At 43.5% G+C, this 14,538-nt stretch overlaps 1 protein-coding gene across 1 annotated transcript in view; it reads right to left on the bottom strand.

The window, feature by feature from the left end:
* Positions 1–14,538, bottom strand: part of ABCA4 (ATP binding cassette subfamily A member 4) — a 363,439-nt gene that overhangs the window by 206,240 nt on the left and 142,661 nt on the right. Inside the window, exon 12 of the mRNA XM_088443970.1 lies at positions 5,903–6,100. Within this exon, the coding sequence (XP_088300096.1) occupies positions 5,903–6,100 (198 nt within the window). The remainder of the gene's footprint in view (positions 1–5,902; positions 6,101–14,538) is intronic.

Here is a 14,538-nt window from a genome sequence, read left to right as displayed (position 1 = left end):
AACTTTAGCCAAACCATTACATGTTTCCTAGGAAGGAAAATTGATCATCAGTGGGGACAATTCAATTCAGCATGAATTGAATACAGCCAAGAAGAAGCTATTTTACTCAGATGGGAAGTAGTTAAGTTGGAGAATGGCATTTCTCGATACTTAACCTGGGTGTTTAGTCGCGAGAAGCGACATTCTCCGACTAAAGTGGTGGTTTCAAGGCTGTTAGATCTTCGCTAAGCCAGAAATCAGCCTCACGGCTGGTACTTTAGTCAGATTTCTCCTCGCACCCACAGGAGCGCGCGCAGAGAAATCATTGGTCCGGCTAAATAGCGCGTTGAATTGAATAGCTCCCGGTTCTATTTAATTAATGCTGAATTGAATCGCCGCCAATGTCAGATGTTTCAAATAGATGGCAGCACAGAGTCAAATCAGTCCCCCAATGCTGCAGTATAGCGGTAACCAGTTTCTTTTGTTTTCTTTTTAAAACGGGTTCTACTGTATTTTTTGTACAGTCTGCAAATTTTTATTATTTATTTTTTTAACAGTTATTTATATAGACCACACATCTTATGCAACACTCTACTGAGTATATTTAGTCATTCACATCAGTCTTTGCTTTATTGAAGTTCACCATCTATATTCACATGGATGCACACATACACATTAGAGCAGTGGTTCCCAAACTTTTGCAGTTCAATGCACCCTTAGGGTCTCCTTCATTTTTTCAAGGCACCCCTAAGCCAAATTAATTACCGAGCAGTACCTTTTTGACTCAATTAGTTACAGACAGTAGAAGTGCCTCTCATAGCTATCTGTTCCCCCCACCCCCTTCCTATAGTTAGTATACAGATAGTGCCAGTGTCACTCATAGCCGTTCCTCCCCAACCGCCTCCCTATAGTTAGTATAAGGGGCGTTTCTAGAGAGGAGGGGGCCCGTGTGCAGTCTCCGACACGGGCCCCCTCCTATCTGTCCGGCGGCCGGCAGCACACTGAGCTGTGCGTGGCCAGCGCCGGAGTTATAGACAGGCCTGCTGAGAGCCGCGGCGGGCCCGGGTAATAGGGGGCATGGACTAATCAGAGGTAATTGCGGGGGTGGATAGGAGGGGTGGGCGGCAGCCAAGAGGATTGCCTGCCTTCCCTGGAGGTCGGGAGCGGCACCCGATTCTCGGGAGGCTCCCGACTAAATCGGGAGGGTAGGCAAGTATGGTATACAGACAGTGTCTCCCTATAGTTAGTATACAGACAGTGCCAGTGCCACTCATATCTGTCCCCCCCACCCCATAGTTAGTATACAGACAGTATGTGCCACTCATATCTGTCCCGCCCACCCCATAGTTAGTATACAGACAGTATGTGCCACTCATATCTGTCCCCCCCAGTATGTACAGTACTGTCCCCTTGTACCTTTATTTACCTCTTATATATTGTCTTTTTTGTCTTACTTTGTCAGCCAAGATAACATTAAATGTAATCCATGTACATGAATATAACAGTGCCATCTAGTAACAAAATATCACAACACAAAACCAACATTTTCACATAAAGCATCTCACACACCAGAAAACTGACACAATGCAAAATTATACTAGTGGTTTACCAGTGGCGTACAAGGACATACTAGTAGGTTATATATTTGTGGCTGCCTCAACACACACGTTATTCATATTAGACTGAAATCAACCATTTAGGCACTGGTAGCGAATTGTAAAAAAAACACTATTGGGTACTAGTACTTATTGGGCATATATATATAGTCTTGTTACTATTTTATGGGTTCACAGTTTATAAACACCAGCTCTACATTGCTGCACATAAAGGACTGTGCTCCTCAGCAGTCATTTAATGCAAAGGTTCCCAACCTCGGCCCTCAAGGCACCCTAACCGTCCAGGTTTCCAAGATATCCATGCTTGACCACAGGTGACCTACTTAGTACTTTAATCATTTTTATTTAACCACCTGTGCTCAACCATGGATAGCTCTAAAACTTGAACTGGTGGTGTACCTTAAGGAACGTGTTTGGGAACCACTGGTCTAAAGTAAAAATATTTAATACTAAAATAGTTTGTTTTGAAAATAATTAAGCGACAGTTTATAGCCTTAAAAGGCATAACCTGGTACTGCAACTGTGCTGTGCATTTAGATGTAAGCCCCAAGTACTCTCCCTAGTTCACATAAGCTCCATTGCTCAATGAGCTAAAGCTGAATGGCTGGTGAACATGGTATTGGTGAAATGCCACTCAGAGATTATGGGGCCCATTTACCAAAGTTAATTTGAGATAAATTCCCCGAAAACACCTGTTTTCGGGGGTTTACCTCAAATATTAAGTATCCCCCGGATGTATGAAGGAGGGACCACAGCAGGTATCTCCGATACTTGCTGCGATCCCTCCATTGCCACCGGCAGCCGCCTCCCCCATAGGTTTCTATGGGGGATGCGATGCTGCCAAATGTATCAATATCGGGAATGCGAAGCATTCCCGATATTGGCCCCAGCAGCAAACGCCATCTGAAGATAACGTTAGCCGCTGTAGTCTATGGGGACTTACCGCAAGTCAGCTGGCAGAGGGATCTCCTTTCGGAGCCCGTCTCCCTGAATGTGCCGGTACATACATTCTGCCACTATGATCGCATTTTGCAAAGCGATCATGGACGGTACTGGATGCCCTGATCGTATTGCAAAATGCGATCATTAATAAATGGGCCCCTATAGCAAATATTAATTTTCCATGCCCATTATGATTTTTTTTTATCCTATTCTCTTATTTAAAGGACATATAAACATAATGTAGGCATTAAAGTCATATTAATTCCTATCTCTTAAAAGTGGCAGCTGTCTTTGATGGGTCCATGCAACTATTACTTGGTGATTGGGGCAGACTAGATGGGCCAAGTGGTTCTTATCTGCCGTCAAATTCTGTGTTTCTATGTTACTAATGTGGCACTTAAACAAGGTGAATTAAGGGATGATGGGTCACTTTATTGCTTAGTAGCTGCCAGCATCATCTAAGTTGATCGCAGATTAATATTGATGGAGAGACATTTAAAAAAACAACTTAAGTGATCGTATAAAACCCCCTCAAAGAGACTGATCTAAAGATAGCTTGGACACTATTACAAGTCTTTGCAATGCATGGATGGAGTCTCCTAGCAGCAGGTGCAGGGAATGATGCATTCTGTTGTATCACCTGTTTACAGGTCACAGCTGTACTTGGCAGTAAGCTCATGTCCCCATATTTCTCAGTATTACCCTCCCTTTAGCACTGTTTCATAATGCAATTAAGCATTGTGATGAAGGGAGATCACTTGCAAATAGAGACAGAGAGGCGCACACAATAAAATACTGGCAGGCCTGGCAGACAGTAAAGTAATTGAATGCAGTGTACAGTGACGTTCAGGATGTTCACAATTGCGACAACCAAATTAAATGATTTCAGGTTCACCAATGTCAGGTTGGATCTTATTGGCTACTTCCGATCATCAGGAAATTATTAACTGATGATCAGTAAATATACATAGATAAAAAATTTTTGACCATCATTAGAAAAATTAAATAAACATCTATTGATAGTAAAAAATATGATGTCTTTACTGATGATGATACATACCTGCATTTTACATTTACCATCCCAATGGCCTGGTTGGTATTCTTCTTTATTTACAATTTCGTGGGTAGCATGTGCTCAGGATTGCTCCTAATTTAATTGTGTATAGAATCACAACACCATCTCATGTATTCACATTCTTAATAATAATTACTGGATTCCTGTTTATCTGTTACATTTTGGCTCTTGGTCTTAGTTTTCAATGCACTTATTTTTAATGGTATATTCAATAAAGACATGTTGCATGTAAATGAGGACAAATCCCCGTATTCCAGTTCTTCATCGTTTACCAAAATAAAGCCCCATAAAAGCTCAATTAACCTAATTTCTGGTTTTGGCTTTATAAATTTTACTCTTCCCAAAAATCTAGATACCTGTCAAAAGCCATTAGCTTTTGACCTAACAACCTTTGTCAATGAAGTCACTGATATAATTATCACAGTTTTGCAGTTTTTAACAGTGACATTAAGTCAATATATACTGCCATTAAATATGGCTATTGTATTTCAGCTGCCCAATTGATCAGAAATGTGTTCTTGTATATGCCTGAATATCTAGCTGGAAGGGAACTGATTGGATCCCTCTCTGGGGGTATTGCGGAAAGAACCCCATAGGCATTACCAGCCGGATCCAAGCTGCAGTATGTATCGCATTCCAGAGCTTAGAATATATGGAAATGCAGCCAAAACTCTGAAAATAGCTTTTGTTTTTGGAGTTTTTACCACATTTCATCCTTTGGTACATCCTGCCCATAGTGTGTACACACCCATAGGTGCATTGAACAATACAGATGTGTATTTCCTGCAGTCGCACTAAAAAGTCCCTCTCGTCGTGCCGGGTACCATGAGACTCAGTCGACTTTTTTGAGTCTTTTATGCCGAAAATGCAACTAAGTTGCAGAGCAATGCATATAGGACGCACCAGCAGACTGTGCTGATTAATTTGCTATGTAACACTTGTATATCTGTGTGCGACTGAGTCTCTGAATCTGTATGCTAAGTGTTACAATATAGCTGCCGCAGCATTTTTAGTTTCTAGTTCCGTTGAGCTTCATATACAGACTCAGGTGCACACAGATATACAAGTTTTGCGTATCACATTAATCAGTACAGTCTGCTGGTGCGTCCTAGTCGCATCCCATTGTGACTTTTTTCAGCAAAAAAAGACGCCCAATACTAGCAGAGTAGCACGGGACCAAGCGGCTTACTCACGCCAGGCAAGTCGCGCTGCATGGCGTTTTGAGGCTAGATGTATGATGACACATCTGTATATCATTCATCAGCTGTATGAACGATATATCGTACAGTGTGTTCCAGGGCCGTATCTATAATGGCTGCAGGGTATGCGGGGCACATGGGCCCCTGGGTCCAGGCGGGCCCCGCACCGCACACCCTGCACCCATAGTATTACTTACCGCTCCGGAGTCCCAAGTCGGCGCGGGGGACCGGCGCTGTAAAAATGACTGGAAAATGGCCGCCGCTGGCCATTTTCCCGTCGTTTGCGCATGCGCATACTCTATAGACACTGGGCGCACTGCCGGCCGCCGGACAGAGAGGAGGAGGCCCGTGTCAGAGACTGCACACGGGCCCCCTCCTCTCTAGAAATGCCGCTGGTGTGTACCCAGCATAAATTAGATCATTGTTGCCTATTTATTAATTTCTGTTTATTAAAAAATGATGATCATTCTGAAAATAATGGAATCCACAGACACAACTAAGATAAAATTATACATTATGACTTTTAAACAAACAGATCTTTACTGATTTCTCCTCTAATCATTTACAAGTTGCTTTTTCTTAACAGAATGACCAATAACATTTACAATGATATAGTAAAAGTTTTAGGGATTTATCAGAGGTGGAGATATATGAGATAAAGCTGTCATGGATAGAGATATTGTCTTACACATACCAGACGTCTTATCAGTCATCACTTTAAAGGACACTACAACAATCCACTTTTAGCCACAGCTGATAACAGGGAACAATTACTTACAATTAGCTACATAGCCAACGTAAATACAATTTCAAATATATTACATTCTGTCAAGGTATAGGAAATTCAGCAAAACATTTGTGAATGGTTTTTAGTTGATACTTTATTATAACAGGTACAGTATCTTGTCATTTATGTTTATTGGTCCTTTAATAAATGTGTTACTTGTCCCTATTAGCAACCGTGGGTTTGCACAGGAAATTGGGACTGTCCAAAAAGTACAGGAACATTAGGAAAAGTTGTGCCTATATGAGAGTTGTAGTCCCCTTTTACAAAAGTAACATAAGAAAAACGTATTTATGGAATTACCTACCTCCATGTATTGGTTAAAGAGATGAACAAACTCATAAGTGAAGTTAAATACATTTCTCCAGTCATAGTTTGGTTTTCCAACTGGTCGCTCATCTGGATTCCCATTGTACAGAAAATTGATAATGTCATCAGCTGTTAATCCATCATCTCCAAGTTGTCTGTCAATGAAATCTTTCACTGTCGGGTTTTTAATGGAATCCTACAGGCAAGAAGTAAATTAGTTCCAGTTGTGTTTGACTTTACCACCAAATACCATATGAATTTAACAGGCCACCTATTAAATAGTGACCTGTCACATTTAGACATTAAGAGCAGTAACAAACTTCAATGGAAAATTTGGTTTCCCAGTTATTCAAGTGCTTCATATGACTTATTTTTTCATAATGCTGAAATTCATGTGTAAGGGGGAAGCAGTGTTACTCACTTAGGGGTATATTTACTAAAGTGCGGGTTTTTAGAAGTGTGGTTGTTGCCCATAGCAACCAATAGATACTACTTATCATTTATTTAGCAAATTCTAGAAGATAACTAGAATCTGGTTGCTATGGGCAACAACTCCACTTCTATAAACCCACACTTTAATAAATATACCCCTTAATGTGGTCATAAAATGAGTTTGCTACAGCTTATACAATGACACAATTTTTTATCTGTGAAAACATAGAATTTTTACACATTAGGCTGGGTACACACGAAAAGATTTTCTGTCCAACCATCCAACTAGTTGATTGGTTGGAATGAAAATCTGGTAAGGTATGAAAGCAAATGACAAACAGCAATTTGCTCCTAAATGCCAGAAAACAGATGAAAATGGTCGTTCAGACAAGTTTGTTAAATGTTTGATCTAAACAATTTGTTCAAACAACAGTTTTTGTCCATTTTCCAACATTTGGGAGCAAATTGCTGATTGCCATTTGCTTTCATACCTTACCAGATTTTCATTCCAACCAATCAACTAGTTGGATGGTTGGACAGAAATTCTTTACGTGTACCCAGCCTATGAAAGCCAACCTACGAGTGGTACATTCGCACACCTCCAGCATAGTTTTCTGAAAAAATCATGGTAACCCTCTTGCACAAACGATTTTTCAGAATTAAATAGAGAATGTGAAAATAAAACAGTACGACTTTGAATCTCACTGTTATTCTATTTCAGTGTTTATACTATTTTAAAATACCAATTTTTTTCAATAAACATTCAGCAAAATATGTCAAATAAGATATTTTGCACATTATAGACTCCACTTCAGGCATCTACATGACAAGCTTCAACTGTTTGCCTTTTTCAAGGTGGATTTTGTATGTGGATACCAATTTTCCAGTTGGCTTAATAAAAAAACACATTGTTGAAATGCATCAGTGAAGATACAGAATCTGGAGTTCCACAAGTTATCAAGTACCTACCTGGGGATTACAGCGTACAGGACTTGTGTAAGCGTAGACTGACATCTGATACTGGTTTGGGGACTTTGGGTATATGGGCTGGGATATTGTTATTTATTTTGCTATTGTTTTTAAATATAGTTACAAAGTAAGGTGCCTGGAAAAGATTCTGTTAGTATTCTTGAGGTTGGGGCTGAATCAAACAGGTCAACAGAACACCAGGGCTAGTCAGCTTTATATAGGGAAAGAGGGAGCTGTCAAACTCATGAAAATGAAGACAAGGGATTAATATCAACCAAATAGGACAGAACTGGGGTGGAGCTTGGGCTTTAAAAAGGTTCTGGTTCATGGGGGTGGGGGATGAATCCAAGACCTGCTGGTCAATCTAAAAGAAAGGTGAACTTGATTAGATTGGAGCTATGGATCGCCAAGGGAGAACTAGATTTGTGATTAAAGATATTGTATCACTGAACCTGAGTCACATGCCAAAGCTAATGCAGCAGCGTCTATTGGCAGTCGCCCGTCTGCAAGTTTATGCAAATGGCCTACAAACTCCTTTCCTTGTGTACATTTGTGTGGCAGAATGTGCAAGGACTGAGATGCCTAGTTTTAGTGCCCGTGCACATTGTAATACCGACTGGTGTATTCTTATACATGGTCATCGGTGGCACCATCAGAATTTGCACCAGCCCTATGGCAGGTGTGGTTTCTCCATTGCACCATGGCCTCCTATGCTTGTGGCTGTGAATCTATGAACACAGCTGCCTGGCCTGCATTGACAAGCCGGCGACACTCCTAGTAATTAGCCACCTTACAGTGATCTCCCAGGAAGACTCATCACTTTTCCGTCACATTTCTGATACTCATCGCAGCAGCAGCACCTTTGTGGGTAGACTCTGGGTAGTGCATGCGCCGTAGGGGTTTTCAGAAATTTTCGCACATTTATAAGATTGTATCAACAGAAACATGATGGGAGGTGTCAGATTCACAATATATAATATAAGTATTTCATTGGCTTATTGGATTTATTAATTCTGTAATTCCACATCAACATCCAATGTTTCATCTCAGTTAATATTAAGAGTTATAAAAGACTTACTTTTGTTAACTCTATTTCTTTGAAGTCCATAGGATCCACCAGGATACCATGGGTTGTGTGTGGTTGGAGAGATCTGGGCACCAAACAATCAAAGCTTTAACTCCCAGGATGCACTGGTCCTCTTCCACATATACCCCACCCCCAGCCACAGGCAGACAGTTTTGTAAACAAGCCCAAGGCAGGAGAAGGAAGAACAGTACACTCAAGAATCACTCTCCCAGAAGATTAAGGAATCAGTGATCAAGAGAAAAAATACCCAATGAGGCCAGGTGCATCAGGGTGGGCGCCCTGTGGATCATATGGACTTCAAAGAAACAGAGTTAACAAAGGTAAGTCTACCATGACTCTTAATTTCTTCTTCAGGGTCCATAGGGGATCCACAGGGATACCATAGGGATGTTCCATAGTAGTTTCCCCTGAGGGTGGGGACGCTCCTGAGCAGATAAGAGAATCCGACGCTCAAAGGAAGCATCCTGAGAGGCAAATGTATCAAAGGCATAGAATCTGAGAAAGGGGTGGATGGAAGACCACGTGGCCGCCTTGCACAATTGTTCAGCAGAAGCGCCACGTCGAACCTCCCACAGACCGAGTAGAATGTGCTGTAACCCTGTTTGGAACAAGAAGATCAGCTTGCGTGTAGGCCTGAGAGATTGTCATGCAGAACCATCGAGCCAGAGTCTGTTGGTTAGCTGGCCAGCCTCGCTTGTAAAAGCAGTACACAAAAAGAGAATCTGATTTCCTAAAGGAAATTAACCACATCCAAGGAGGCTTCACCTGCAGAAAGATCCGAAGACTGGAAGGCTGGAACCACAATCTCTTCATTCAAATGGAAGCAGGATAACACTTTAGGGAAGTACCCATCCCTGGTATGGAGGACATCTCTGTCCGGATGAAAGATCAAGAATGGGGATTGACAGGAGAGTGCTGCCAAATTAGATACCCTGCAGGCAGCAATAGTGAGGAGAATGAGCATCTTCGCTGCCAGCCACTTGAGGTCTACTGAGTCCAGAGGTTCAAATGGAGGTGACTGTAGAGCCCAGAGAACCAAGGACAAATCCAACAGAGCAACCGGTGGGACAAAAGTAGGTTGGAGGCGGAGAACACCCTGAAAAAATGTTCTAACATCAGGCAGGGGAGCGATCCTTTAATGGAACTAGATTGACAGAGCAGACATCAGAGCAGGCCGAGGTCTAACCCAGCCTGGAGAAGGTAAGCAGCCAGGAGACCCTAAAAACTGTAGGGTCATAGCCTCTGGGGGAGCACCATTGAAAGTAAGAGTGCCAAACTTTGTAATAGATGCAGGCTTATGCGCTCTAAACATTATCTGGACCACAGAGCGAGAGAAACCCTTGGCTCTTAAGTGGGATGAATCAAGAACCACGCCGTCAAAGACAGACGAGGTAGGTCTGGGTGCAGGCAAGGACCCTGTGAAAGTAGATCCTGCTGTAGAGGAAGTGGAAACAGAATGTCTATGGAGAGACACCGTAGGTCGGTGAACCAATGTCACCTGGTCCAGGCTGGGGCTATTAGTATGATCGTGCCGCCTTCTTGCTTGAACTTTCGGAGAACCCTGGGGAGTAGGAAGATTGGAGGAAAGAGGTATGCAAGATTGAAGTCCCACCTGACTGCCAGAGTTTCCACAAAAGCGACTGAGGGGTCTCTGCTCTTGTCCCCGTATCTGGGGACCTTGTGGTTGTGATGCGAGGCCATCAGGTCTTAAGCGGCCTGTACATGGTGCGATTTTTTACACAATATGCATGATTTCGATCGATCGTAATGACCAATCGTGCACATCATGTGTTGTTTTGGTATGCTTGCGATGCCGATGCGCGTCCTCGCCATCGTATAATTGGATCGTACATCTTACGTAAAAACCGTGATTGCGATCTATTGTGTAGGATGTATTATGATGTATGTATGATTGTAATGATCAATTGTACATCATCTGACCACATCGTATGAAGACTTTCAAAGGAAGAATCACAACGGCAATCACACCGTGTATAGCTGGCTTAAGTCTGGCAGACCCCATTTGTCCATCAGGAGTTGAAAGACACTGGGTGGAGAGCCCACTCTCCGGCCTGTATGTCCTGATGGCTTAGGAAGTCCGTTTCCCAGTTGAGGACTCTGGGGATGAACACTGCTGAGATTGCCGGGAGATGACATTCGGACCAGACCAGGATGTGTGCTATTTCCCGCATGGCTGCCCAACTTCGCGTGCCTCCCTGATGGTTGAGGTAGGCTACCACAGTCATGTTGCCAGACTGGATTTGTACCGGCCTGCCCCGAAGGAGATCTTGTGCCAGGTTGAGCGCTTTGTACACTGCTCACAACTCCAGAATGTTTATGGGCAGGCGACCTTCCTGGGTTGTCCCTGAAAGGTATGATGACTGATTACCACACCCCATCTGCGAAGGTTGGCATCTGTAGTGAGAAGTTCCCAATTTGGAATCCAGAAGGGGTGACCCTTGTCCAGATGGGACGTCTGTAGCCACCATGAGAGGGAAAAGTCGAACCTCCGGAGACAGGAGGATCGTCTGGGACCGGATCAGATGATACTGCTGATTCCACCATGAGAGAATCAGTTGTTGAAGGGGCCTGGAGTGGAACTGGGTATATTCCACCACATTGAAGGTGGATACCATGGACCCCAGGACCTACATTGGCAAGTGAATGGATACCCTCCGATTGTGGAGCAAGCTAAGCACATGAAAGTGCACTGTCAAAATCTTGTCCACTGGCAGAAAGATCCTCTGTATTCGAGAATCCAGGAGTGCCCCCCAAATGTACCATCCGCTGTGTCGGAATTGATGAGCCAGCCGTGTGTTTGCAGGCAGTCCATGGCTAGCTGGAGATGGTGTTGTAACACAACCAGTGAATGTGCCAAGATTCAGAGGTCGTTTAGGTATGGCAGGATTCTGACTCCCTGGCGCCTGTGGTGGACCACCATAACTGCCATTATTTTGGTAAAGACACAAGAGGGGCTGTTGACAGACTTAAGGGCAGTGCCCGAAACTGGTAATGTTGCTGCAGAACAGCAAACCATAGGAACCGCTGGTGGGTTGGAGTAATAGGAACATGCAGGTATGCTTCCTGAATGTCCAGAGAAACAATTAAATCCCCAGGCTCCAATGCCAGAGGACAATTTATTGTAGAATTTCCATGCAAAACTAGGGCACTCGGATAAGTTTGTTGAGGGGTTTGAGATTCAGAGAAGGCCGGTGAGACCCATTCGGCTCTGAATCAAAAAGAGAGTGGAATAAAACCAGTTCCTCTCTGAGCAGAAGGAACCGGTGTTATCACACCTGAACGCAGCAGGGAGTGAATGGCCTCCAGGAGGGCCAGGGCCTTGATAGGGTCTGATGGGGGACCTGTACAAAACAATTGCTGGGGAGCATGCCTCAGGAAGGTGAGGGCGTACTCCTGAAAGACCACTTCTCGGACCCAGGAGTCTGTTGTTGTTTGACACCAAGAGCAGTAAAATTGAATAAGTCAGCCTCTTACCCTGGGATCTCCTGGGGGGAGGCCCGCCCCATCAGGCAGAGGGTTTGTCATCAGACTTGGAAGCTGAACGTCTGGCCAACCAAGACTGCTTTGATCGCGGGTTTGTGATCTTGTGAGAACTAGACTGCCTGGAAAAGGCCTGTCCTATTGCTTTACCCAGGAGGTGAAAGGAAAGAGAAGAGGGCAGCCTACACTTAGGGGCAGCTGATGATGACAGAAAGGCAGATTTTGAGGCTGCCACGGTCTCCACCGCCGGAGGTAAGGCCTGCACAATACACGATACCCCGCAAGCGGGTGATTGCCTTACCTGCTCTTGTCCGGCTGCAGCCCTGGGTCACCAGTGGAGCAGATAGCAGAGCCCCACTGGTGCCCACCGCAATCACCGGACCACTCACGAGTGTTGCGGTGCCGGCGGAGGTAGCTGGAGCAGCAGCACAGGCGCACATTAGGACGCCTTGCTGCTTGCTCAGATAAACTAAAAAAAACACCTCATAAAATTAAAGCATGCGGCTGCCAAAGCAATCCCCCTTTCTAAAAAGTGTGACCGGCCCTGCCAGCACCAATAAAACTGTCTGCCTGTGGCTGGGGGCGGGGTACATGTGGAGGAGGACCAGTGCATCCTGGGAGCTAAAGCTTTGACTGTTTGGTGCCCAGATCTCTCCAACCACACTCACCTTATGGTATCACTTTGGATCCCCTATGGACCCTGAAGAATAAAACATATTTAGCTATGGAGATAAGCCATATTTATTTCCATCTGTATTAGGTTTATCCTGCGCACTGAGCTCTGAAATAGTGGCAAGCTGCTGACAACTAATAGGTACCCTCACCTATTACATAGAAATGCAAAAAAAAAGGGAAACGGGTGTAGCGCTCAACCTATTTGATGCTGGGTAGTGGGTTTTAGTGCTGTATAATGTGAATGAAGCTTCTTTGGTATGGCGGTATGTGTCCTATCCTGGTATGTAATACCTATTCACTCATAATTAGTGCACAGTACCTGAGATGTAAAAAATACTTTTACATCTAACACACAATCTTGTATCACATGAAATATAAAAATGCAATGCAATGATAAAAACAGTAGATGGTTCCTGACTAGTGACAATACAAAATCATCCAGTATTCACTAAATATAGAAGATACCCCGTATGTATGAGGGGTCTAAATGGTAATAGTCTCTAATGATGCTGAAAAAAAGTCCAAAGTAATTATATTAGTAAAAAAAGTCCAGGTATATCGCGGCATCCCGCTAGTCTGCCTTTTGTGGTGTAAGTAGCAGAAAAGGGATGGGAGCTGGGGTACTGTGGCAGTAAAGAGGGCCTCCTGGCTTGACACACCCCCTTCGGAACGGATACCCGGTGGTGTATCTGTTGCCAGACGCAATCTGGGACCTGTGACTCGGAGGGGGCCCCTCGTTGCCTATGGAGCGGATGTACCGGCTAGGGCTCAAAATAACCAGTTGCCAGGCACCCCCTCAGGATGGAGACTCACCTCTAGAATGCACTCCAGACGTCCGCTCTTACTCCTTGCTGGCTCGCTGTCCGTGTTCTGTCTTCCTGTTTCTGAGTTGGTTTGTCACATGACCAGCGGCTGATTGAAATTGTGAACTTGGTTTCTTTTCTCTAATTAGGGATTTCAAAGTATCTGTTCAGTTTATTTTTGGTGGTAGTATGTACCAACGCATTTCAGCCATCTCTGGCCTTCTTCTGGGAGATAGTTTGCTGCATAGTTTCTGAGACCTGTATTTCAGGTTGCGGGGTGGTACCGGTCTATTCAAATCAGTCTGACTTTGCCTTTTGATAGGTTGGTGTTTAGTTGACATCTGTTGACCATTTTCTCCGTCACTCTTAATGATAAGGTGTCATTAGTTGTGCTGATATAAATGAACTGTATTTCTTTGCAGGTTAACAAGCCTAAAACGTCAGATACTTTGTGTCGGTTGGGTTATGAATATGTCTTTTTATGTTATATTCAGAAACCTTAGGTCTCTATACCCATAAGGACCTGTAGGCATGCATGTCTTAATCATGCTAGATAATGAGACATGAGGTATATCTCTGTAATGTGTGCAAGGTACATAGCTGTGCTTGCATACATGGTATACATTAATTTGTTCCCTTTGTGTATAGGATCTATCTGTTATGTTTGGATATCATTTCATTCTGTGTCCAAAAGTTCACTGTGGACATGGACTGATTAGATAGGTTGTCTGGTATTGCTGTTGTATGTGATCCATATAGTAGATGTCTTGTTCCAGGTACTTTCTTCTGAATGCATTTATAGGATATGCATGCTCTGTTGTGGGAATAACGCATACAGATATTGTGCTGTGTAGCTATAGTTTTATGTAATAAACTCAAAGATTAGTAGGAATGGGAGTTCTGAAGTATTCACTGTAAATCATATGGGTGTATTAATAAGCTAATCACCAAAAATGAAATTAAATCTGGCAACCTTCATGTAATATGGGATAATGGGGTTCTGTGGTCGAGATCCTAGAAGTATCTTAATAAGCTGATGGTGACACAGTGAAATAATTGATGATGTTGTAACAAAATCAAGTAGTAAATCAATACATTATGGAACACAGGGGTTCTATGTTGGGAGTGAGGTGTTTGGTGGAGCTCAGATCCTAACATATCTAAGGG

The sequence above is a fragment of the Taudactylus pleione genome, unplaced genomic scaffold, assembly GCF_031769625.1.
Source record: "Taudactylus pleione unplaced genomic scaffold, aTauple2 ptg000341l, whole genome shotgun sequence".
Lineage (NCBI taxonomy): Eukaryota > Metazoa > Chordata > Amphibia > Anura > Myobatrachidae > Taudactylus > Taudactylus pleione.
Note: the sequence above shows the minus strand (reverse complement) of the source record. Positions and strands in the feature narration are given on the sequence as shown.